Raw genomic sequence first — 23,633 nt, forward strand, 5'->3', positions numbered from 1 at the left:
CGGGCCTCCTTCGAGTGGCGCCGGGCCAGGGTCGCGTAGGAAGCCCGCCAGTCCCGGGAGGACCCTGCGCAACGGGCGAGGCGGTGAGGCCGAACCCCTGGACCTGTCCCTGCGGGCGGGGCCGGGAGGCGAGGCCGGGCCGGGGGGTGCCCTCCACCGCTGCCTCTTCTGCCCCTTCGCCACTGGAGCCCCTGAGCTCATGGCCTTGCACCTGCAAGTGCACCACAGCCGCCGGGCTCGGGGCCGTCGGCCGCCCCAGGCTGACGCGTCCCCGCCCTACACCTGTGCACCATCAAGAGAGACCCCTCCCAGTCCTGTGCAGGAAGGGGAAGAGGGCCTAGGGCTGTCGAGATCCGGAGAGGCGGGGCTGGGGGGGCAAGAACGGTAGGGAGCCCTCTTAGAGGAGGTTAGCTTAGTGAGCTTACCCCGCCGGAGCGGGGAGCGCTAGAGGTAGTTGGGTAGAGCAGCCAGCAGGGGCAGCGTGGGACCCGTATCCCAGCCCCAGGCGGACCAGAGGTGGAGGGGGCGGCGGGTGTAGGAGCGTTGGGCGGGCGGTTCTTACCCAGCCCAAGGGAGTCACAGTGCCTTAGAAGTGGCAGAGGTGAGGGTCAAAGAACGGGGTCCCAGGGCTAGCAGAGAGGATTGTGTCTCTGTTGAGGAGCCGCTCTGCCAGTCTTTGCTGGTCCATAGGCGTGAGAATTTATTTTTGTACAAGGGGTGGGGGTGGGGGGCACTGTACCCTTCTAGCCCCATCAGGGGCCCTGTAGACGTTGCTATTTTTGGTACGATTCCTGTCATCCCTGTCGCAGAGTCGTGTCCCCAATAAACAGGTGTCTTGAGGCACAGGGCTCAGTGTTTGTCTGCCTGTGTCCTGTTCCCCTCCTTGGGCCTTTCTGTCTAGGAAATAGTCACCTCTTCAGGAACTTAGTTATCACCCAAAGAGTTTGATAAGTGCAGAATCTTGGGCTGTATCCCCAGGCTTTGGATTTCGTAGGTGTGGCCTGAGAATTAGTATTTGACAAGTAGCCTAGGGGGTTCTCATGCACTGTAGCCTGAGGACCTTATCTTGAGAACTGCTGAATGTGCTAGATCCCAGTTTGTGACCAGCTCAGCCTCAAGAAGTGCGTGCAGTGTAGGAGGAGGAACTTAAAAGAATTCATTGAGCCTCTGGGAGCCACTGTAGAGGAGGCACGTGCTCCCAGGTTCGTGCACAGTCAGTTTTGGGCCAGTCATGGGTAGAGCATACCTTCCAGTCTTGGTTTTATTTTGTGTTTTAGTTAATAGTTGGTTGAGGCAAAGTGCTCAAGTTAGTTTTATCAACAGAGGACTGCTCTAGCTCCTCAGAGGCAAAGTGTGAGTAAATACATTTAATATAACAATAGTATTATAATAACAGTAATTACACATACAAAGTCTGCAGTTTCCTGCCCCACCCTCCTATAATGGTTTTCATAGCTCCATTTCCTGTGACACTCCAGAATGGAGTCCCCAAGAACTCCATTTGACCTGGCAGAGATGAGTCTTCTCAGGGAGAGTCAGGCAGTGAGAAGAGAACACAGGCTGTCAGGGGAGGGCTGGCGTGGGAGCGGTGTCCTGAGGGTGTGCAGTGGCCCAGAATGGGGTGAGACTGGAAGAGGGATTATAACCCCTGCCTCCAGGGTATGAAGGCAGGCAAGTGTGGTCACTCTGGTTTCTGCAGGAGAAGGCACCAAGGTGGGGAGAGCTAGATAGCAATAGCAAGGTAATGCTCTGGTCCTTAGACCTCCTCTCTGTCCAGGAAGCAGAGGGAAGGAATTCAGTGCTCTCCCAGTCCATTAGGACCCACTGCCATCCCAGCCCAAAATGTGCTGAGAGGAGGGGCTGCAGCCAAATTGTGGATCTTCTCTAGAAGCTGGGAGAGAAGAGGGAGATGGGTTGGGAGAAGGAAGAAGCTGACTCCCATGCAGCTGGGGGGGAGGAAGGAGGGTACGTTCAAGAGGGAGCAAGTGTTGTATGTGGTAGGAAGGAGTGCTCACCCAGGTCACAGAGGCGTGGTGGGGTCGCTCAGGGCTCGGGCATGACTCTGAGGGGAGAGAAACTGCAGTAAATTTAAGAGACATTCCGTGTCTGTCTCTCCCCCAAGTCTGTCAATTCACTTGTTTTCCTTCTCAAAGTTCCTGAATTTTGCTAATTTAACCCAAGTCCAAACCAGGCCATCGGCACTCTCCCCTTTCTATCCACTACAGCACTATGGTCCTTATTAAAGATTCCTTTCCACCTCTGACCTTGATGCCTGTCAGCAAGGCCTGGAGGAGAGGAGAAAGGCTGACTGAACAATAAATCCAATCTGTAGCCTCAGCTGGGAGCACAAGATCACTGCTCCCCCCACCTCCCATGGGTTGAATGATCAGAAAAGCCCACCCAGAAAGTGGCCCAAGAGATCACTCCATTCCCAGCCTTTTTATAGGGACTTACCTGCCTGGATAGCCCTAAGATCCCTCCACTGGCCAGGGTGGGAGTGCTGCTCCCAGGGTGGGCGGGTTGCAGGCTGGGGCTGTTTCTTGGTCCTGGGGATACATCTCCAGAAGAGTCGAGTGTTTCTGGGGCTGGAGGGGAAACAAGGGTAAGAACAGGGTATAGAACTCCTCCAGGTTACCTTAAGCAACCAAACTGCTCCATCAGGGAAGAAAAAGCTCCATAGCAACAGGAAGCTGTGAGTCACCAAAGCAATCCAGTTGAAAGAGAACCCCCCTACCAAGAGGCAGGAAATTGTCAGCAGCATCATTAGAGCAACCAGGGAAGAAGCGACAGGAAACTATAAGGATTGCCACGGTGAACCAGGAGGGTACAACAGGAAGCTGAGGCAGTTTCCATAGAAACCCAAGGAGCGCTAGAGAGAGAGGTACATAGGAAGTGCTTCTTAGCAACAGGCTGCTGTAAGCATCATCCTAGCAACTAGATGGAAGGCTCTTTTAGCAATGGGGAAGCTGTACATAGTTGTCATGGCAATGCGGCTTCCTGGCTAGAAAAAGGAATTGCTCAGCAGCAAGCAGCCTGAACATCACCATGATGACCCAGCTGTTGCGAGCCACCCCTTTAGAGGTGTCTCACCCAGGGAAATTTGCTTGACGTCCAGATCCCAGGCCTCCTCCTCGACGCGGGCAGGCAGGGAGCAGGCTCCCGGTGAGAGGCCGGGAAGGGAGGGGCCAGCATGCTCAAAGGATGACACGGCCACGGAGGCCCGGGTGCGGGCAGCTGCAGAGAGTGGGGGGTGTGGTGCTGGTGTGGGAAAGCCCCCCTGGGTCCCTGGAATGACCCTCAGTCTCATAGAAGGTCTCCCAGTCAGTCCCACAGATCTTGGGAAGAGATACCCACTCATTATCCTTCCTGACATTCCAGCATGCTTCCCCATTGTGCCCTCATTGTCAAGGTCTTGACTTCTGGGACCACCCCCAGCACCCTGGCCCTCACCTCTTCCAGTGAGCAGGGCACTGAGCGTCCGTTCCCCAATGGCTTTGATGTCCAGGAAGGGTTTGTTCCCAATGCCCATGGAGACCATCTGCTGCACTCGGAGCTCTAGGGAACAGAGACCCTGTTACAAACCTCCTCTGTCCTAGCATGTCATGGTGTACTCTTTTTGCTCTGCCCAACTCCCATTCCTCCCTTTCATTCCTCTGGTATCTCTTGTTACTCTTCCTGTTGACTATCACAACATAGGTGGTGATGGTGGTTTGATGTCTGTCTCTTTTCTCCCATTTGTTGCATCCTGCCCATTTGGCAATTTAGCTGCCTGACTTCTCTTCTAATACTCAACTTCTTCCCTTTATCTTGGGCTTTAAGAGAAAAACTCACATTTTTACACCTTTACAGTTACAGAGTGCTTCCACATATATCACCTTATTTAATCCTATCACACTAAGATGAAGATATTACTATTTCATTTTTCAGATGAATGGAATGAGGTTCAGAGAATTAAAAACAAAACAAAACAAAAACTTAACCAATAAACAAACAAAAAACTAGTCCAGGTCACACAGCAAGTAAGTGGCACAAGTTCTTAAACCCAAGTCCAATGCACAGTTTCTCTCCTTCTTTTGCCTAGCCATTTGCTCTTGCTTTCCCGAAATTTGCTAGTTTTCTCTTTCTTTTTGGTACACCTTAGGCTAATTTTTATCCCAGCAATCTCTCTCACACCAGATCTTGAATCTTCTAAGTAATTCTTCTTCATCCTACACCCTATTTTCCCAAAAACCCTGTTTTCGCAGCCGTCTCCACTCTCCAGAAAACTTCCTGCCATATCCCTGACTCCAAGCACACCCTCCCTTGGCTCTGCCTCAGTACCCTTGTTGTGGGCCGCCTGTCTCCATAGCAGCTGGGCGATGGAACTTGTCCACTTGAGTTTGATATCTGGAGAGGTTGCCTGCAGAGTGTATGCCTCTCGTGCACGCCGCCGCCGAAACCACAGCTCAAAGCAGAGTCCGCTGTCCCCTATGTTTTCTGTCAGCCCCATGTCGGCAGTCTGAGGAAGAGCAGAGGGGAATGGCTGAAGATGGGGCGAGTCCCGGCTAGGGGGCACCTCATGGACAAGCACTATGCTTAGCCTGGCATCTGGTAGATGTTCAGTAAATGTTTGCTCAACACCTAATCATGTGCCAAGTGCTCTATATTTAGTCTTCATAAGAACCGTAATTTACAAAAGGGAAAAAGAGGCCCAGAGACATGAAACAACTTGCCCAAGGGCTAATCATAGCTTATTAGAGAGAGTCAGGATTTGAACCCACGTCTGTTATTCCAAACCTAGGTCTTTGTCTCTATACTGTATTTCCCCCTGAAGAGCTGGAACTAATGTAGGGGTACAAAGTACAGAAACCCTTACAGTCATTCCACACTGCCTGATCCAGGACCGTAGGTTGCTATGGACATTTATCTGGATACCAAGGCTGTTTCCCTAAAGCAAGGCCTCCCTCTTCTTAGGTTCTTCAGCTCAGTCAAGGTAAGCTGTATACAGTGTCCTTTCTGCTCATGCTCCAGGGACCACCCCTACCCCAAAAGACATGTGTGTTTTTAATAGAAAAGTTCCTCTCCTATTCTGGTTTGGAATGCCTCATAACTCTCCTGCATGAACATAAGCTCCATGGGGTAAATGAATGACAGGGACTTCTGTCATCCCCTCACACACTAACTAGATGGTTCATTACAGGTCAAGCCTATTCTAGACGATGCAGATTCTGAACCTGAGTTGGGGTTGAATTTCCAGAGCATCCTGAGTTCTCAAGAAGAGCCTGATTTCCTGTCCGCTTTCCTCCCCCTCATCACTCCTCTCCCCCCAAACTCCGGGCACTGTACCTTAAAGGCCTGCTTGTAAACAAAGGTCTCAGACACCCCCTCATGGCCCTTGAGCTTGCTGAACAGGAGGAGATGCTCAAAGAGAAAGACATGGCGAAGGCACTTCTTTCGGCCACAGATGACAGTGAAGAGGTCCCGATGCAAGAGCTGTCCTTGCTCCTTCAGGTCTATCTGGGGAAAGGAAAAGGAAAGGTCACTGGCCCAGGGGCTCTCTGTGTGTATTTTACATGGAATAAAAATTGATTTATAGGGTAAGGGACATAATAAACTGGTTCTCAGGCAGAGACAGGAAATCAGGGAAACCCTCAGCCTAGAATGCATTCGCTGGTCACCAAGCACAGCACACCTGGCCTAGTAGCACAGCTCTGCCTCTGAAGATGGGAAGGTGCATTGCGCAGGAGAGTTTCTAGCCTCCCACAGGGAAGGCTTTGCATGTTGGGGACCCAGGAAGAGAATCAGCAAAGAATTGAAGGGAAAATAGGTAGGATTGCAAGCTGTCCTGGAAACTCAGAGCTGGAAAAAGACTACGTAGAGGAGAATAAGATATGTGTTGGGTGTTGAGATGCAGAAGGAAGTGTAGGGTAGATAAGGAAAGATAAGAATTAGGAAAGAAATTGGAGAGCACGGGGCAGATATAGGAATGTTAGAAACACGGGATGTTGGCAGAACATAGCTTCTTTATCTGCAGATGAGGAAACTGAGGCCCAGTGAGTTTCAGTGACTCAACCAAGGCCACCCAGCTGTTTAGAAATTAGAGCCTGAAGGGCCGGCCTATGGCTCACTCAGGAGAGTGTGGTGCTGAGAACGCCAAGGCTCTGGGTTCGGATCCTATATAGGGATGGCCAGTTGGCTCACTGGTTGAGTGTGGTGCTGACAACACCAAGCCAAGGGTTAAGATCCCCTTACTGGTCATCATTTTTTTAAAAAAATTAATTAATTAAAAAAAAAAAATTAGAGCCTGGGGCCCTCTGACCTTGAGTCTGGTTCTCTTGCCACTAGTCTACACTGCTTCTGAGGCCACAAGGCCAGTTTGAGTGGGAGTGACTGGAGCCATGGCCTTACCTCACAGCCACGCACTGCCTCCACGGCCAGCAGGTCTCTGCCGTGGGCCTCTTGTTCCCGGAGCAGCTGCACAGCAGCCCCAAGGGCCTGGCGCTCAGAACTCAGCTCAGGCCCAGCTTCCCTCAGCAGCTCCTCCAGGAGCCGCCCATACAGAGCCAGCTGCTCCAGAGGTTGCTGCAGGGCCCGGGGCAGGTAAGGGCCACCTTCCATGGGGCCCTAGGTTGGAGAGGAGACAGACGGATGAGGGGAGGGGTTGGAGCCTGTGGGAGCCAAGCTTGGGGTGGGGGGGGAAGGTGGGTCCTCTTCTTAGGTTCTTCAGCTCAGTCAAGGTAAGCTGTATACAGTGTCCTTTCTGCTCATGCTCCAGGGACCACCCCTACCCCAAAAGACATGTGTGTTTTTAATAGAAAAGTTCCTCTCCTATTCGAAGCCCAGATACTCCCAAAGGTAAGGCAAAAAACCTTTCCCCTGGAAAGAAAGTAGGTAGGAGGCCTGCAGGAGGTGCAATCATCCTCTATATCTTGAAGGGAAATGCAAAAGGAATCTAAATAATAAATCCCTTATACTCTCTGTCTTTTAACTTTTGAAGTCACTTTCACATATTTTCATGTGAGTCTTTCGAGCCTCAGAGCTCTTTGTGAGTTAGATATAGTGAATATTGCCCCCATTTGCCAGGTGTGGAAACAGAGGCCCTGAGGAATCAAGAGTCTTGCCCAAGATTCTTCAGATGGACTGGATAAGAATCCAGCTTCACCTGGCTCCCAGTCCAATGCTTGTCCCACCCTCAGCAATTCTGGGAGATTATTGGTAGGTGACATTCCTGGGCATGTCCAGAAAAGCTTTTATTCCTGGGGGGATTTTGAAGTTGGGTGGGTTTTTAGGACTTCCTGGTCCCTCTTCTCTTCTCATGAAGGTTGGAGAAAATATTACCTTAGTTGGGGGGCTGAGTGCAGCTAGACCATTCTCCAGTTTGTGCCGGTGCTTCACATACTGGGCGTAAAGGCCAAACTGGTCCCCCTGTGCCAGTAGGGAAGAGGTAGGGCATCCCTGGTGAGGCCCCTGCTGGCAAATTTCTCCCTTTCCCCCTCCCCATCTTCACTGCAGCCCAAAGGAGGGATAGGTCACCAGGGACCACTCAGCCTGCCAGAGAATCTTCACAGGGCTCCCTGTGGAGATAATGAAGTCCAGGCAGCACTTGTGGACAGGGACGCAGAAGCTGAGCAGGACCAGAGGGACCCAGAGACGAGGGCTGGGCCCTAGAGACATGGGCCACACATGGGGACAGGGAGCAGTGGATACTAAGAAAGAGGTATGGGTGTATGGGGCTGGAGCACGGGGAGGGAGAGGACTTAGAAGAAGTTTTAGAAGATCACTCACATGGCGAAGGAAGCAGGCCCCAATGCGCAGGGGGTGGGTGGCGCAACCCTGAAGCTCCTGCAGAAAATGTGTCCGATGGAAACTGCGAAGCCTCTCCCGGCAGCTCAGGGCAGCAGCCCAGGTGCCCCGCAGTTCAGGAGTCAGATCAGGCCCAGGGGGTGGCACTGGCTCACTCAAGGTAGCCACATATTCCTGTTCACAGGCAATCAGTTCAGACACCAGACGCTGCTGGGCACTGCAGGTACAACAGGAGTGACACAGGAGGTATCACCTGGGGCATGGGAAGGAGACACTACCCCCAACAATGTCATATTCTTTTCCTGCTGGGCAGTTGGATCTGCCTCTTGGGCACCCATTGAGCTGGGTTCTCACCTGATGCTTCGCTTGCGCTCCATCCGGGGGGTTCCTACTCCCCAGGGCCCGTCTGGTCCCCCGGCCCGGCCCAGTAGCACATGTTCCCGTGGTGAGCACGTTCTGTCTACCACCTCAGTACTGGTGACCTCCAAGCCTCGGATCAGCACGGCCCTTGGGAGCCTGCCCTCTGCTTCTGCAGCCAGCTCAGGGCCTTCCTCCTCATAGTCCTCCCCACACGTGGCCAGGGAGCAGTGGGATGGGGCTGCCCGTGGCCCAGGGCTGCTGGGGAGCAGCAAGGAGCTGAGGCTGGGGGAGGGACTGTGGGTGCCCCGTGGGGCCCCTCCGCTGCTGGCACTGTCTGCCCGTCGCCGCCGGTGGCCCCGAGGACTCGCCTCCTCTCCCAGATGTTGCTGAATCCTCCTCTCCAGGTCTTGGCAGCGGGCCCGGCAGCGACCCCATTCTCGCAGGGCTGCAGGGCTGCCCAGGTCCAGGGCCAGTGCCCGCATCTCCTGGAAGGTGCCGGCGCTGGGCTCTGGGGCCCGTCGCAGGGCCAGGGCTGCCAGCACAGCCTCCCTCCCAGGCCCGGCTCCTGCCAGCCGGGCAGAGCCCTCATCTACCCACTCATGTGCCTACAAAGCCAAAGAGGTTGGGGATGGGAAAGGGTGAAGACCTGTGCTGCTCCCAAATGCCACCCAACAACAGTTCTTGTCTTCTTGATGACTTCCTTGTGCCCATCACCCTCCCCATCCTCTCACTATCCCAGCATCACTGCCTAACCATGTCACTTGGAGTTGGTATGGAGACAGAGGAGCCTACATAAAAGAATAGCTCATACTTAATAGAGAGTTTATAAGTAAGTGGCAGGCTCCATATTAAGTGCATCTATATACACTTGGAGTTGGTATGGAGACAGAGGAGCCTACATAAAAGAATCGCTCATACTTAATAGAGAGTTTATAAGTAAGTGGCAGGCTCCATATTAAGTGCATCTATATATTGCTTCATGTAATCCTCCCAGCAGCTCTGCAAGATAGTTGCCTATGGGGCACATTCAGGTTTAGTATCTTGTCCCAGGTCATTCAGCAAGTAGGTGGCAGAGCGAAGAGTCAAAACCAACCATATGGGCTCCTGAGTCCCGGCTCTTAACAACTACCTGATCAGCCTGTTCAGGCAGAAGAGAGGAAATGGTGGGCACAGCAGGAAGAGGCTCTATACACACCTGCTGGAAGAAGCGCTGTAGCCTCAGGGCCCGATGGAGGCCACTCTCAACCTGCTCCAGCCGCTGTTCAAACATATCCAGAACCTTCTGGGAGGTGGTGTCCTCCTCCAGAGCCAGAGCCTCCCGTGCCTTGGCCAGGCGCTCCTGGAGAAGGGAGGCCCCACTGGGATCTTGTCCTCACTCCCAGTTAGTTGCCCTGTGCCTCTCTCATCTGCCCTCCTCCTTCTCACCTGAACCTCAGCATTGAAAGCTCGAAACCGCAGTTCTGTCTCTTGCAGGGCAGACAGGGAGTCCCCAGGCGCAGCAAAGCTCACCAGCTGCTCCTCCCCTGGGCCTGAGACCCACTGCAACACCTGAGGCAGATGGGATGGGAAAGCAGGGAGCCATGATGGAGAAGGGGGCCATGGAGTGGGAAGTTGAGGAAAGGCCAAGATCCAGCTCCAGCCCACCACCCCAGTCCATAGAACCTTGAGCAAACCATTTCATCTCAATGGTAATGTGGGAACAATAAGAGTGAATGATAATAGTTTTCATAAGGATCAAGTGAGAAACTGGGTAAGAAATCTTTAGTAAAGCACCAGATGAGGGGGAGCTGGGCTACAGGAAACCCTGAGGGAGGTGCGTTAGACTTCCAGGGCTATGCCTGGAGGGTGAAATAGAAAAAACTGGCATGAGCTGAAGGCAGGATGAGGGTCATTTGCATAACTGAGGGCCAGGAGAAATTTTATATCCATGGAGCCCTGGAAACTGGTGGGTAGGGGCCTCAGGGACCAGGCCTGGTAAGACAGCCCCCAAGGGAGGAGTGTGTGTGTCCAGCTCTATTTGCCTATTATGGGTCTATAGGAACTCCCATGCTGGGAGATGTTTGACCAAAAAAAGACGGTAATTTTTTTCCTCTGAAGAAAGGCTGGAAGCTGGGGTGGGATAGCCTGAGGATGAGAAGTCTAAAAATGTTCCTAATAGGCACTGCCAACAATAACCACTTTTGTAGCTCAATTCATTTGATCATCCTAACCACCTAGTGAGTTAATTATTATCATCTCCCTTCTACAGATGTGGCCTTAGGAGCTCAAAAGCTTGGTGACCAATATCTTATACCTAGCAGAGCTAGAACTCAAACTGAGACCTTTAGATTCCAAATCCTGTTTTTAAATAGGGGTAAAACTGCTAATAAGCAAGCAAGCAAACAAACGGGATGCATCCTCTTGAATATTGGGATATAGTAAGCCAATATGCAGAAATCCCAGGTAATGGAATGCTCTGACCCCCATTTAGCATTGTTCTTGAGATGACCCTTCCCTTGCTGCCCACATGCATGTCCATGAGGTGTTCAATCACTTGCTTGCGGCTAAGGAGGAACAATCAGATTTCAAAGCCCCCTCTACCCCACATGCTAAGGCGGAGAGAAAATCCCTATGGGGTTCTTAACCCCAGGAGAGAATAATCAAGGCTCAGAGAAGCCAGCCTTATTCCTGAATCTTCCCCACAAAGAGGCCTGTGTTTCCTTTTAGGGGTTTCTAATGCCTTCTCCATCCGAGGTGGGAATGGGGGAGGGGGACTTTTCCAGCTTCAGGTTTGGGGGATAACATTGCACGTGTGGCAGTGTAGCTAAAGAGCTGGTATCAATAGACATTTGTTATTTTTAAGCTAGAGTTAAGCACTCCAGAGTCAATCAGCTCTTTCCAGAATCCCTAGGGCCCCTGCGCATTTCTCACAATCTCTAAGGATCCTTGATCAAACATAAACAGCAAGGAGGGGGAGGTCTGTTTTCTCTTCTTTGCTGGTGCTGAGAAGCTCCCACCCTCTTGTTGAATCTCACATTGACCATGACCAACCTCCAGGTGAGGTGAGGACAGAGGGAGGGGCATTCAGCCAAGATAGAATACAACCAATTGTTAAGTATCAGCGGAAAAGAGGAAAAGAGGGTGCTGCAAGCCAGGCTCCAGGCTGAGTAAGAGAGGCATGGGGGTCCTGGATCACCTGCTGAAGTCGGTGCAGGCGCTGCCGCTGCTCCTGTTGCTGCACGTGCAGGTTGGAGAGGCGTACAAGCTGATGAATGGCCTCGTCCACCTCCTGATACAGTGTAGCTGGGCCTGAGCCCTCCAACCTGCAGAAGGAGGCAGGCAGAATGAACCATTGCCCTGTTGAGCCCCTCAATTCTGTCCTTGCATCCCTCTAGGGGATGCAAACATGAGAGGCGGCATAGAATCATGGATCAGAGTATGGGTAAGACTCAGACTGCTTGGATTTGAATCCTAACTCTTCCATTTACTGACTGACCTTGGCAAAGAAATTTAATATTTCTGATCCTCCAAATCCTCATTTTGTAATTGCAACTAGCACACAGGGATGTTGTGAGGGTTATGAGATAATAAGTGTAAAAGAATGATGTCTTGTCTAGATACCTGTGCAGGAAGAATTATTGGGAGCCAAGGCTTGTTGGCAGCCCCCTGCTATGTCTCCACCTCCCACTTCCACCTGCCTCTGCACACCCAGCCCTTGTACTTGTTGCTGTGGGTTGAGCGCAGCGTCATCAGGATGGCTCCTCCATCCCTCTGCAGGGCTGTCAGCCGGGGATCTGCAAGCACCTTCTGCAGGGGCTCCGGCATTTCCACCGCCTCCTGGGGGAAGGGAGCGGTTGACAAGAGGGGTTTCACCAGAGTCCCCACCCAAGCCCCATCCCTATCCCATCCCCCACTATCCCATCTCATTTCATACCTCTCCTTCCAGCTCAGCTGCTCTTTCTAGCTCCTCAATGGCCTGCCTTACAGAGCCCAGCACACCTCGGCACAGACAGCACAGCCTCGCCACTTCCTGAAACCCACATGCAGGGATAAAGTTGAGGATCAGAATTTAGGATGAGGAAGCTAAGCCCTAGGGTGGGGGTGGGGCAGCCCTGGAGACTTTTATGGAGGCAATGCTGAGTTCTGTTCCTGACTTAGTTGCTTATTAACTGTATGATGTTAGGCAGGTCCAGAAACCTTCCTGAATCTCAGTTTTCTCAACTGTAAAGTTGGGATAAGACAGGATTTTCTGAGTTTTAAAGAGAAGATGTCAACTCAGCATCTAGCAGGGGCCTGGCACATTGCACAGAATAGTAAACATGAGCTCCTTCCCTCTGTTTACACTGGGTCTTCACCCTGTCAAACCTTCCTCTCTGCCTATTCAGATCTACCTCCCCTTTGATACATAGCTTAGACATCATGCTACAGACTTGCTTTCATACTCAGCTCAGATCATGTTTATTCCTCTCTTGAATGCTCACAGCACTTAGATTCATAGAATCATGGAAGATAAGTGCTGGAAGGATCATTAGAGATCATATCACAATCGTTGCACTTTGTCAATGAAGATCCCAAGGTAGGAACAGGTACAGAAAGGGCACCCTCTCCAGAAGTGGGGTAAAGTAATTTGCCCAAGGTTACATGGAACAAGAACCAGCCTTTTGACTCTCAGTACTTTCCAGAAGCCTATTGACACTATCTTGTACTCTTCTCTAGTTGTTTCATGACTCATCTCCCACCAAATATCAAATGCTACTAAATGTCATATTAAAGAATTTATTTAATATGCTCCTCCCATCTCCCCAGTAGCTCACAGCACAATGCACAATATACATATATAATATATTTTGGCAGTGGGTCAGTATAGGGATCTGAACCTGTGACCTTGGTGTTACCAGCACCATGCTCTCCCAAGTGAGCTAACTGACCAAACCACAATGCACAATATTTTGCTCATGGTTTGTGAGCCATAAATACTTGTTGAATTGAATGGAATGGAAGCCACTTTTTTCATAAACCCACAGTTATGTCTTGGATCTGCCCTCTCTGCTGGAATGTCCTCAGCTAGGTCATTACTGGCTCCTAGTGTCCTAGGTGACAGACAGCAGGGAAGCTTACCTGGTGTATCTCTACCCAGTGTCTGGGAGAGGGGTCCCTGTGACCTCCTAGGTCCCATTGCAACTCCTCTGGCTTGGCCACGCTTTTCAGATCATTCTCTGACAGCAACTCAGCACCCTGTTGACATGTGAAGGCAAAGCATTTCTGCTTGAGCACCCAGAGATTCAGAGACCGGCTTGGGGCTCCAGCTAGCCTCTTCTCTCTCCACTACTGACAGGGGATTAGGTGGGAGTAAGGGGCTCAAACCTGAAAGGCACAGAGTTCAGTCGGAGGGTCATGATGAGTGAGAATCAGCAGCCGCTGAACAAGGGGAGGATCTGTGGAGTCCTGAGAGTAGAGGAGAATAAGCCTAAACTGTGGATAACTGGATGGCTTGGAATGGCTACTACAGCAGAGTTAGGATCCAGAGGAAGTGTCTGTCTCAAGGGGTGGTTACCTGAAGTTGACTCAGGACAGGAGCCAGTGCTGGAGGCAGTGGGGGCGCCTTGCGAAGGTCTAGCAGGACAGATAGCCCCAGTATCTGTAGATCAGGTCTGTGGGGGCAGAAAGAGCCAAAGAGGCTGCAGAGTGTGTGTGTGTGTGTGTGTGTGTGTGTGTGTGTGTATGTGTGGTGGGGGGACAGTGGATAGGGCAGGGCAGAGTTACAGGATCTGGTTTCAGTGTTAATAGTCTCCAGGAGAAGTTAATTCCTGGTACATTTGGGAAACAATAGGAAAAGGGCCAAAGTCTGGGATACATGTCCAAGAGGTGGTGACCTAGCAATCAGAAGCCTACATTCACATGGGTCCTGGGTCAAGGAAAGTTAAAAAAGTTAAGAATTCTGTGTTCTGGAATGATATGAATTCAATGCCAACCTGTAGTGTGGTGCCTAATAAATATGAAATGTCACAATAATCCAGGTAATGTCACAGGATATTGAAAGTCAGCAGTGCTGCTTTTGAAAGTCAATGAAGCTATTATCCTGGAGGTCATGGGTCAGTAAGGTCAGAGGTCAATAACTTGAAAACGTGAGGGTTGAAGAAGTAGGTGTCCTAGAGGTCAGAACGTCAGTGTCCTGAGAAGAAGGTTAGGGCCTGCATGACTCTGGAGGTGAATGTCCAGGGTGCCAGCGCTGGGCCTCAGTTACCTGAGCAGTGAGTGGAGGTAATGAAGAGCAGTGCTCAGCGTGTCTCGGGAGGGCAGGGGCTCCTCAGGAGGGCACGGTGGGGTAATGGTCAGCAGAGCTCGGCCACTCTGGTCCACCCCTCCTGAAGACACAAAACGGCCAGGCTGTCCTGGCTGGGAGCCATCCTTGCTACCACCCTTGTACCTTGCCTCCCTCCGAAGCCCACCCCAGCTGCTTCTCTTTCCCCGACCCCCCTTCACCCACTGATGCCCACTGACCAGTCAGGACTAGGAATCCAGATGCCATCAAGTCCCAAGCTATGTCAGGATCATCAGAGATGGAGACTGGAGGGGCCTCTTCTGGGATGCTGTCCCCTTTTACTTCCTGCACAGTCTCCAGGGCTGGTGTTGGAGGATCAGACAGGAGCTCCTCTGGGCCTGTGAATCCTGCACAGACACAGGCAGAGCTATGGGCCTGAAGTGAGAATGGGACTGGGTCTTCTGCTCCCAATCCAACCCCTGCTCCTCCTCCATCCCCTCCCTTAGGCCTGACCTGCCCTGGCCCTTGCCTTGTGGGCCTCAGTGTCACCTCACCTGCCATACACAACAGGCTCGGCTCCTTCTGCTCTCTCTCTCTGGTCCTTTCTTCTACAGGCCTACAGGCTTCTGGGGGCTGAGGTTCTTTTTCATCTGCTGATTTGAGCTCCTCTTTTGGCTCAGATTCTGGCTTCCCAGAGCCTTCATGCTCCTTCTTAACCAAGCTGTATTCTGGAAGCTCGTGCTCATTTGGTGAGGACAGATTAACAATGGCTTCCTGGTGGCTGGTCTCTTCTTTATCCCCAGGGCTCAGGGGCGCACTATCTCCTCCTCGGCTAAGAGCCCCTCTGCCTGCAGCCCGCTTCTTTCTCCTGTTTCCTTTGCCTGTTCTCCGGGGGATACCAGATGGTCCTTCAGGCCCCTGGCCTGCTCCTCCCCCAGCCTCCCCTGGCCTCAGGGGGCAAGATTCAGAGGCTTCCCCCAGGATGTCTGCTGGAGGCTCAGACACCTCCAGGACTACTGCCTCTGGAGCCTCAGCTCCCGAGGGAGACCCAGGGGAGGCTCCAGTGCTGCTCCCCTCGCCAGGCGGGCGTGCCTCATCCTGGTCCCGAAGCCCCAGGCCCTTCTGATGCATCCATGCCCGGTGTCTTCGGTGCCGGCCCTTCCCTCCAGCACCCTTGCGGGTGGGTACCGTCCGGGTCCTGGAAAGGCATGAGGAGCCCTCAGCATCTGTGGGGCTTCCCCTCACCGGCAGCGTCACCTCCAACAGCTCCACATACTCGCCCTCAGGTCCTTCAGCAGGGGCATTGTGCCCATCCCCAGGACTCCGGGTTCCTAGTGCCTCCTCAGGGAGTGGAGGGCTGGGAAGCCCTGGGGGTCCAGAGGGCAGTTCTGGGGGCAGCGTGCTTGGCTGATGTCCAACCATGAGGCCCTCTTTGTGCACAAATCGTGGGCAGATGAGCTCGGCCCAGGGCAGCCGCTGAATCCCAGAGGGTGCAGACAGCAGGCAGGTACTGAGGCGACCTGTTGGCCGGTCCTTGTTGATGCCTTGTAGCCACTCAGGTGTGAACAGGTAGGCACAGGCCTCATTGGGCACTGGAAGCTCCTGTACCCGCCCACCCCCTGGGGCTAGACACTTGAGTGCCAGACGAGGTGCTTGGGCTGCTGAGGGCACCACTTGCAGGTAGAAGTCTCCCGGTCGCAGCAGCTGCCAGGGCAGGGCAGCTAGCTGCACCACCACCTGCTCGTGCAGGCAGAGGGGCCAGCCCTCATGGAAGAAGAGGAATCCGCTGTACTGGGCCTGGGGAGAGAGGAGGGAGGCTGCACTCAGGCCTCTGCTGAAGAAACCAGCAGGAGGGGTAGGTAGAATGGATCACCCTAGACAGGACTGGCCTTATGCCTGCTGGGTCATAATTCCAGGGAAGCTGGAGGGGAGATTGGGGTATTCATGTGGCAGAGAGGAAGGGATTGGGGCTGATCAGTCTTCTGATGGTATGAAACTTCTCTAGGAAGCTAGTTCCATGTGTGGGAGGGTAAGAACTGAATCATTACAAAGACATGGTCAGCAAATGCCATTGTCTTGGAGGAATCAAAGACTCTTAGGAGGTCTTTATATCTGTAGAAGTGAAGGACCTCTGTTAAGTCATGTCTGGGGGAGTTAGTAACTTGAGAAATTTATAGGAGGGGAGAAATATCTGGAGGGTCAGGGTCTTTATTTGGGAGTCAGTGTTTCTTAGGGGGTCAATATTTGGGGAAGATGAGTGTGTGTGTGTGTGTATATGCATTAGTATCTGAGTGGTCAATGCCTCTGAGGGTCAAAGTTTGTGGGAGGTCAGCGAATGAATCTTAAGTTCCTCTGGGGGGATCAGTTTTAGGGGAGGCTACAAGTCTGGGCAAGGGGAAATTAACCAGCCTGGCTAGTCTCCAGAGTGAGGTAGTGGATCTTAGGGAAGGTAGAACAGGGATGCACCACTCACACAGGCTTCCTGCTGGACCTTGGCAAGTAGGTGCTTGGCTGGTACCAGGAAGTCCAGTGTGTATCTCAGCGCGTCCTCTCGATAAGTCCTCTCCACCACCTGGAACACCTGGCCCAAAAGGGTGGGGGCGGTCGCCTCAAAGGGTGGGTACAAGGCGGCGAGGGTGCTCTGCACACAGTCCTCCACTGGCTCAGGCTCCTGGGAGAGACAGAACCAGGTTACACACCCCTGGAAATCATCCAAGCATGCCTCCTTGGGCTGCACTGGTCTGGTTAGCTGTGTCCCCCAGGGGCCCCATTGCACAATGTGTACACAAAGTGGGCACTCAGGAAATGCTGGCTAAATGATCCCAGGATGGGACTGGGGCTGGGCCAGTCAGGGTACAAACATCTAGCAGTGCATTCCAACTTTGAGCTCTGAGATCTTGGCTTTATAGTTACAGGGAGAGGAATAAATGTTGTGAAAGCTTCTGATTAGGGCTGTTCCTGGTGCTTTTGAATGGAGGTGACTGCCTAGGCCCTCTTCAGGGGAGAAGAGACAGGCTTTTGGGCCATCAGGGGACTAAGCTGTTGGCTGAGAACGTGGAGGGGTGGGGAAGAGTGGGCTTCCACACAGCTATCCTGCAAATCCCTCTTAAGTGTAGGCACATCCCCCCCAATTATATCCTGGAGATGGTCATTGGGTGGGAAAGAGGAGGATGGAAAGACTGTGACTGTCTTGTGTCCTTCCAGCATCCCCTCCCCTCTCCCAGAGTGGCTCTAAAGCAATCACCCATTTCCAATGGGATTGGGTTACAAAGAACTGGATGGGGCAGCTGAAAAAGGAAAGTCACAAAAGGAACATGTGGGGAAGGGAAGAGGGGTCCTGATGATATGCATTTGTTTGAGCTAAAATCTTTTCTGATTCCAGTGGAACCCCTCTCTGCCAACCTCCGACCTAGAGCCACTGTTTCAAAAGACTCTGCCCTGCTTCATCCAGACCTGCCTCCCAACCTGAATCAATGACACATCTTTCTCCATCCCACACCCTAAACAACCACCCCTTGGGCTATTCCTTTGCAAACTTATTTCTCTTTCAAGATGGCCTTTGAAATTCCCTTCACCAGATTTCTTTTCTGTAAATGGGGAGAGGATGCTCAAATCAGTGTTTACATAGTTCTCTACCCTCGTAGCGTTCACCCTGCCTTTGCCCCCCCATGACCAACCAAATTGCATATTTTTCTCAGAGTCCTTCCAACCAGAGTTGCCCGCTTGTCCCGACGTCTGAAAAGCTAGGGCAGACACTTCAGAGACGGATATTCAGTACATCAGCGCACAGACCCAGCCCCAAGGTAGTGTGGGCAAGCAGACAGACCCCCAGTGTTCCCGGCCCCGGAGGACGCGGTCCACCCTGCCTTTGCCCCCCCATGACCAACCAAATTGCATATTTTTCTCAGAGTCCTTCCAACCAAAGTTGCCCGCTTGTCCCGACGTCTGAAAAGCTAGGGCAGACACTTCAGAGACGGATATTCAGTACATCAGCGCACAGACCCGGCCCCAAGGTAGTGTGGGCAAGCAGACAGACCCCCAGTGTTCCCGGCCCCGGAGGACGCGGTGCGCGTGGGTGGGGGGAAGGCGGAGATCGGCGAGGATGAGACAGAGTGGGCCGTCGGCTCCAAGGCCGGGAAGGGGGGAGCTAGAGCTTGAGCAGCGAGGCAGCTGCAACCCATTAGGGGCGGTGAGCTCATGGCTGAGCGAGAGTCTCAGCCACAGGAAACGGCAGCGGCAGGAGGGGAGGAGGGGTCTGGGGAGAGAGGAGGGAGGCGGGAGCACAACGACCGGGCCTCATGCCGGCACCAAAAAGAAGACCAGAGAGACTGAGTCAGCTCTCCCTGGCTCAGTTCCTCTTTCTTCTTGCTCCAGCCTCCCTGCCGGGGGTGCCCTTCGCTCCGCAGAGGAGCTGCCCTGGTAGTGCTCGTACCCCTCCTCCATCTCTGCAGTGAGGGCTCCCTTGGCTGTGCCCCTCACTTGCAGTGGGTGCTCTCCCTGGCATTTCCCACTCTTGTAATGGTTCTTCAGAGTACTTCTGGAGTGAAAGTTCCCGAGATACTGTTCACTCCTGTCGGCGTGATCGTCCCCTTAACAGTACCCTCCTGCTTCCTGTGCCCTGCGTTTCTGCCTCCAGGGTCCCCTACCCCAGGTCAGGGAGCTCCCGCCCATGCTCCCTCTCTCCAGCGTGAGTGCTCTGAGCAGCTCTTCTGTTCTCTGCAGCGCGAGCTCTGGGTCACTTCTCTCCCTCCGCCCCCCCCCATCTCTGGTCTGCTCTGGCAGCGTCACGCCCCCTGCTATTGACACCCCCCAACACCCCAACGACGACCATTACCCTGAAGCAGCCCCTTCTTCTGCGGGGAATTTCCCTCGTTGGCCATGACCCTGGCCCGGGCCCAGCCACAGCTGTGGTCGGTCCCCCAGGGCCGGATGGGTGGGCCGGCCTCACCGGGTTGGGGACTGGGATGGAAAATGGTGGTTCCAGGCAGGTCAGTTCTCATGACCCGAGGCCGGGCCCCTTCGGGCCGCTGCAGATCCAACCCACAGGGGTCTCCCGCTGGCAAGGAGCTGGGACCAGGAGGGGGAGGGAAGATTCAGCAAAGGAAGGCACAAGTCAGGACAGAGGAGTGGGGGGAGGTGTGTGGATTAGGGGAGAGACCAAAGGGAGGATGGGGGAGGGGCAGAGGAGAGGAGGAAGAAAGAAAGGGTGAGGGCAATACCCGGTGGGGACAGAGCCAGGCAGTGGGACACACGGGTAGACAGACAGATCAAAGAAAAGAAGGGATGATATGAAGGAGGAGAGTCCCAGGAGCGCTGAACAGTCCAAGGCAGGCACAGGAGGCACGGTCCGGGGACTGGGGGCCCGGAGCAGGCTGCACTAAGGCCGAAGGGACACAGGGGCTGCGACGCTGGACTCACCATGGCTCAGCGCCGTGCCGCGTCCCGACGCTCTGTCGGGCGGGCCGGGCCGGGAGCGTCACCACCTCCCTCCCGCCGTTCGAGTCTTGCCGGGTCTGATTAGGGGACAGCTCCGGCCGCGGTGGCGGCTCGGCCCGCTCCGACTCCCAGGCCGCGGGGCCTCGCCAGGGAGGACCGAGACGGCCGCCCCTCCCCGCCCCGCCCTTCAGAGCCCGCCCCGCCTCCGCGCGGGACCCCTTGCCAGGACTCCCTCTCCCGCGCCGAGACTCTCAGCGACTTCCCCAGACGTCCCCAGCCAATCCGTCCAGTTCTCCCGCAGCACTTTTCCTTCTCCGCCCGGCGCTCCGGTGGGTAGCCCCGATCCTGACCTCGAAGGCCCCCCCCCTCCCCCCGAGGATGCACCTCTTTTCCCGCCACCGCCTCGCTCCCCACGGGACCAATTTAGCATCCACATGGGACACTCCAAAGGCTGGAGCATGGGTGAAATTCCTGCGGTCCCCTGCCTAGGATTGGGGTCGCCCGGTGGCTGGAAGCCTCCCGTCTCTAACTCACCTGGGACCCTCTTCTCCCACTCGGTTGCCAGACTTTGGCAGGACCTGAGGTCAGAGGAGACCCGCAGACCCCCTCCTGCCTTGGGTAGAGCGGAGGGCCGGGAAATAAGGGAATTCCCCTAACCCCCCTGGGGCTTCCTCGCCCCCCTCCTTCCCCTCCCATCTCCTCGGTCCTCGAGCCTCCTGGCTACGACAATGGGCTCCTCTGTGCTGCCTGGGGAAGGCGGGGGCGTGGGGAGAATTAGGGAGCGGGGAAGGCTTGGGATGGAGGGTGGACATTGTGGCTGAAGCCGGCAGGGTCCTTGGATCAGGATCCTCCTTCAGGGGCGTGCACTTTGGCGGAATATTTTGAGTTCTCTCCTCGCTGGGTCCTTCCCCTCCGCACCCCAAATCTCTCCTTATTCGGCTAAAGGAGGGAAGGCACCAGACCCCCACTCAGACTCCACGATTCGGTACTGGCTGCCAGACCCTTCCTTCTTGTGGAGTGGCAATAGTGTCCTGGGGACGCTAGGGCTTAAGGCCGTGGGGATGGGTATCCGACAGAGTAGACAAAGGCGGATTGGCTAGTTAAGAAAGTTCTAGTCTTATCCCCTCTGTCTTACCAAACCCCGAGCATCTTCCACCGGTCTGGATGGGATATGAAGGCACGGTGGGGGCCTCCCAGGAGTGCTGGGGGAGGAACAGGCACAGCCAGGAGAAGACTCGCCCTGCCTCTGAACAGGCGCCGGGAAGGCCTGCAGCACGGTGGGCCTTTGCAAAGGGTGGGCGTTTGAGAGGAGTTCGGAACGGCAAATAGTCCCCAGAGAGGGGCGTGAGGGCAGATGCCACTGCGGCTGGGGAATGACGTCCCGCCTTGGATGCGGTTCCTATGAGGCCTGAGCCTCTGGGCAGTTGTTGGAACAGCGGGAGGGAAGGCTAGGGGAGTCGCCAAGGTGAAGGAGTTCTTCTCTCACCCCCTCAGGACGCTAAATTCCACCCTTTCTCTGCTCCCACTGGTTCTGGAAAAGGAGAGAAAATATTCTTCCTTCATGTAGGCAAGAAGAGCCCTCTGTTCTGTATCGTCAAAAAAGAATCTAGGATCTCTGTGCCGGCCAGCAGCCAAATAAATAAATAAAATAAGAATCTATGGCAGCAAACCCCAGTGACCGTCTTCCCAGCAGTTAGAGCCCTGGAGCTCTAGCTCTTTCCAACAACAGGTTATAGAACCCGCGAGTCACCGAGACTCTCTAGCTTCCTTATAATTATTGCTCGAGAACTAGGAGAGTGAGATTTTGCTACCCCCTGGTGTCCATTCCATAAATACTGCCCAGTAGCGGTTACAGGGGCCAGCACTTAAGAAACTTTCTCGGACGATGTATTATGAACCTTATTCACTTGTCTCAAACCCAGCTCACTCATTCTCAGTATTGAGTCTGAACCTTCCTTTACTAGGTCTTACATTCCTTATTTATGCTCAAGCAAATTGTTCGGGGAAAATTAGTACAAAGTTCCCACAATTAGGTGGTAGAATATAAATTGAACAGCCGGGGGCGGGGGGTGATCTATGAACTTCTGGAATAAAGGAGTGGATCATTTTTCACCCCCGTGAGAAAAAAGAGCCAGTGAAAGTTTTTGAGTTGGTGGGGTGAGGGAGTTTGGATACAGGGTTTGGGATTCAGTTACTCTTTTCTTTCCAGGAGTTTTAAAATCTGTGCTAAATTACAAAGGTTTATTTTAAATAAGTGACAATATGCTTATGTTGGTTAAATATCACTTTCTTCACAGACCATAGGCTCTTACCTAAAAGTATGCATGTGTGTGCGTGTGTGTTTGTGTGTGCACGATAGAGCGTGTGTTAATATGTGTGTTTTGGGTGAGTGGAATGAAGGGCTAAGGTTATAATGGAGAAATTAGAGGCTGGGAAGAGACCAGGCTTATAAACCCTTTCCTGCATTTATAAATAGCTCACAGCATATTTCACCAATTTCAGATTACTTGGTACTTGGGTCTTATTAAACTCCTACAATTTACAGATGAAATTCTGGCTTATACTTACTGTGTAACTTGCTCAAACCAACACAGTAAGTGGAGAAGCCAGGACTTGAATCCAGGCATTCTAACTCCAGAGCCTTCAATCTCAAACACTTAAGTTACAGGGCTTCATATAAGCTGACAAAGTCCATAAAAGACGAGCTTTGAACACTACATTACCTATTCTACCACTTAACCGTCACACTAAAAAATGTTAACTTTGTTTTTGTAGTAGCCAATGCTGAAAGAATTTCTAAAAGTGATAGATATGTCCCTGTGAGTCAGAGAAAAAAAAATTTTTTTTTCTAGACTTGTTTTAGAGTTAGTAATAGTTACAATAATTTCCAAGAAATTTCCAGTTTGGTTCTTATGGAGAAGTAGTGTTACCTTAAATGGGGGAAAGCGGAAGAAACATCTGTGTCTGTAATGTTTATTGCCTGGTTTATTTGTACCAAGAACTGTAACTAACATTCTATATAGGGATGGAGCTGTAGACTGCTCACTATTTATCCACCTGGAGAGTAGCAGTGACTAGGGCTCTGCTTTGGTCCCATGCCTCCAGTTAACAGGGAATTAATGAAGGAAACAAAAAGGAATTTTAGGGACAGACTTGAGAGAACATGTTCATGTCAGCTGTGTCTTACACAGCTAAGAAAACCGGGGACCAAACCTTAGTTATTTTAGGATAAGAAATCTGAATGATATATAAATATATGTCAGTTATATTTTGGTTTAATTTTTTATTAGTTTTGATTTTATTTGATTAGTAGTTTTCCTTTAGAAATTTACAACTTGTCTTCTCTGAACTAGATATCTCCAAAGTCCATACCGCCAACATCTTGCCTGTGTTAGCGCATCAGTTTCCATCTGCTTCACTCTTACCTCTTGATAAGGCATTGTCTGCATTATAGCCAGAGTGATCTTTTAAAAACCCAGATCAGATACTGTCAACCTCTTCTAATGGCTTCCATTTGCATCATGACTCCTTTTCTGCCTATCTCTCCAGCCTCATCTCCTATCACTCCTCTGTTGTGGTAAGCCACTAGTGACCTTTCAGCCTTCTTACAGTTATTTATTTTTTTGGTGGCTTGCTTGTATGGGGATCTGAACCCTTGACATTGGTGTTAGCAACACTGTGCTCTAACCAACTGATCTAACTGGCAGCCCTGTTTCAGCTCTTTAAGCATGTCTTACTGATTCCTAATCTGGCATCTTTCTTTCTGCTCTCTCTTCCTTCTGCCTGGAGCCTTCTTTTCAAATTCTAGTGGTTG

General features: G+C 52.6%; 2 protein-coding genes across 2 annotated transcripts in view; one reads left to right on the forward strand and one right to left on the reverse strand.

The window, feature by feature from the left end:
• Positions 1 to 848, forward strand: part of ZNF219 (zinc finger protein 219) — a 4,108-nt gene extending 3,260 nt beyond the window's left edge. Inside the window, exon 4 of the mRNA XM_008584127.1 lies at positions 9 to 848. Coding sequence (XP_008582349.1) covers positions 9 to 388 — 380 coding nt within the window. The 3' untranslated portion in view covers positions 389 to 848. The remainder of the gene's footprint in view (positions 1 to 8) is intronic.
• Positions 849 to 1,347: 499 nt separating this feature from the next.
• On the reverse strand, positions 1,348 to 23,200 carry ARHGEF40 (Rho guanine nucleotide exchange factor (GEF) 40). The gene is made up of 28 exons (XM_008584128.1): positions 23,192 to 23,200; positions 20,354 to 20,432; positions 19,802 to 19,961; positions 19,218 to 19,450; positions 18,386 to 18,507; positions 16,857 to 17,054; positions 14,938 to 16,180; positions 14,623 to 14,790; positions 14,366 to 14,486; positions 13,676 to 13,772; positions 13,486 to 13,566; positions 13,240 to 13,356; positions 12,056 to 12,151; positions 11,843 to 11,958; positions 11,318 to 11,444; positions 9,568 to 9,690; positions 9,338 to 9,481; positions 8,137 to 8,747; positions 7,765 to 7,999; positions 7,318 to 7,404; positions 6,388 to 6,603; positions 5,326 to 5,496; positions 4,321 to 4,498; positions 3,451 to 3,555; positions 3,091 to 3,234; positions 2,455 to 2,585; positions 2,016 to 2,062; positions 1,348 to 1,891 (listed from the first exon to the last, which is right to left on the reverse strand). The coding sequence occupies exons 1-27, from the start codon at positions 23,198 to 23,200 to the stop codon at positions 2,021 to 2,023; spliced, it is 5,154 nt and encodes a 1,717-aa protein (XP_008582350.1). The 3' UTR covers positions 1,348 to 1,891; positions 2,016 to 2,020.
• Between the last annotated feature and the right edge of the window lie 433 nt (positions 23,201 to 23,633).

The sequence above is a fragment of the Galeopterus variegatus genome, unplaced genomic scaffold (assembly GCF_000696425.1).
Source record: "Galeopterus variegatus unplaced genomic scaffold, G_variegatus-3.0.2 Scaffold3152, whole genome shotgun sequence".
NCBI classification, from domain to species: Eukaryota; Metazoa; Chordata; class Mammalia; order Dermoptera; family Cynocephalidae; genus Galeopterus; species Galeopterus variegatus.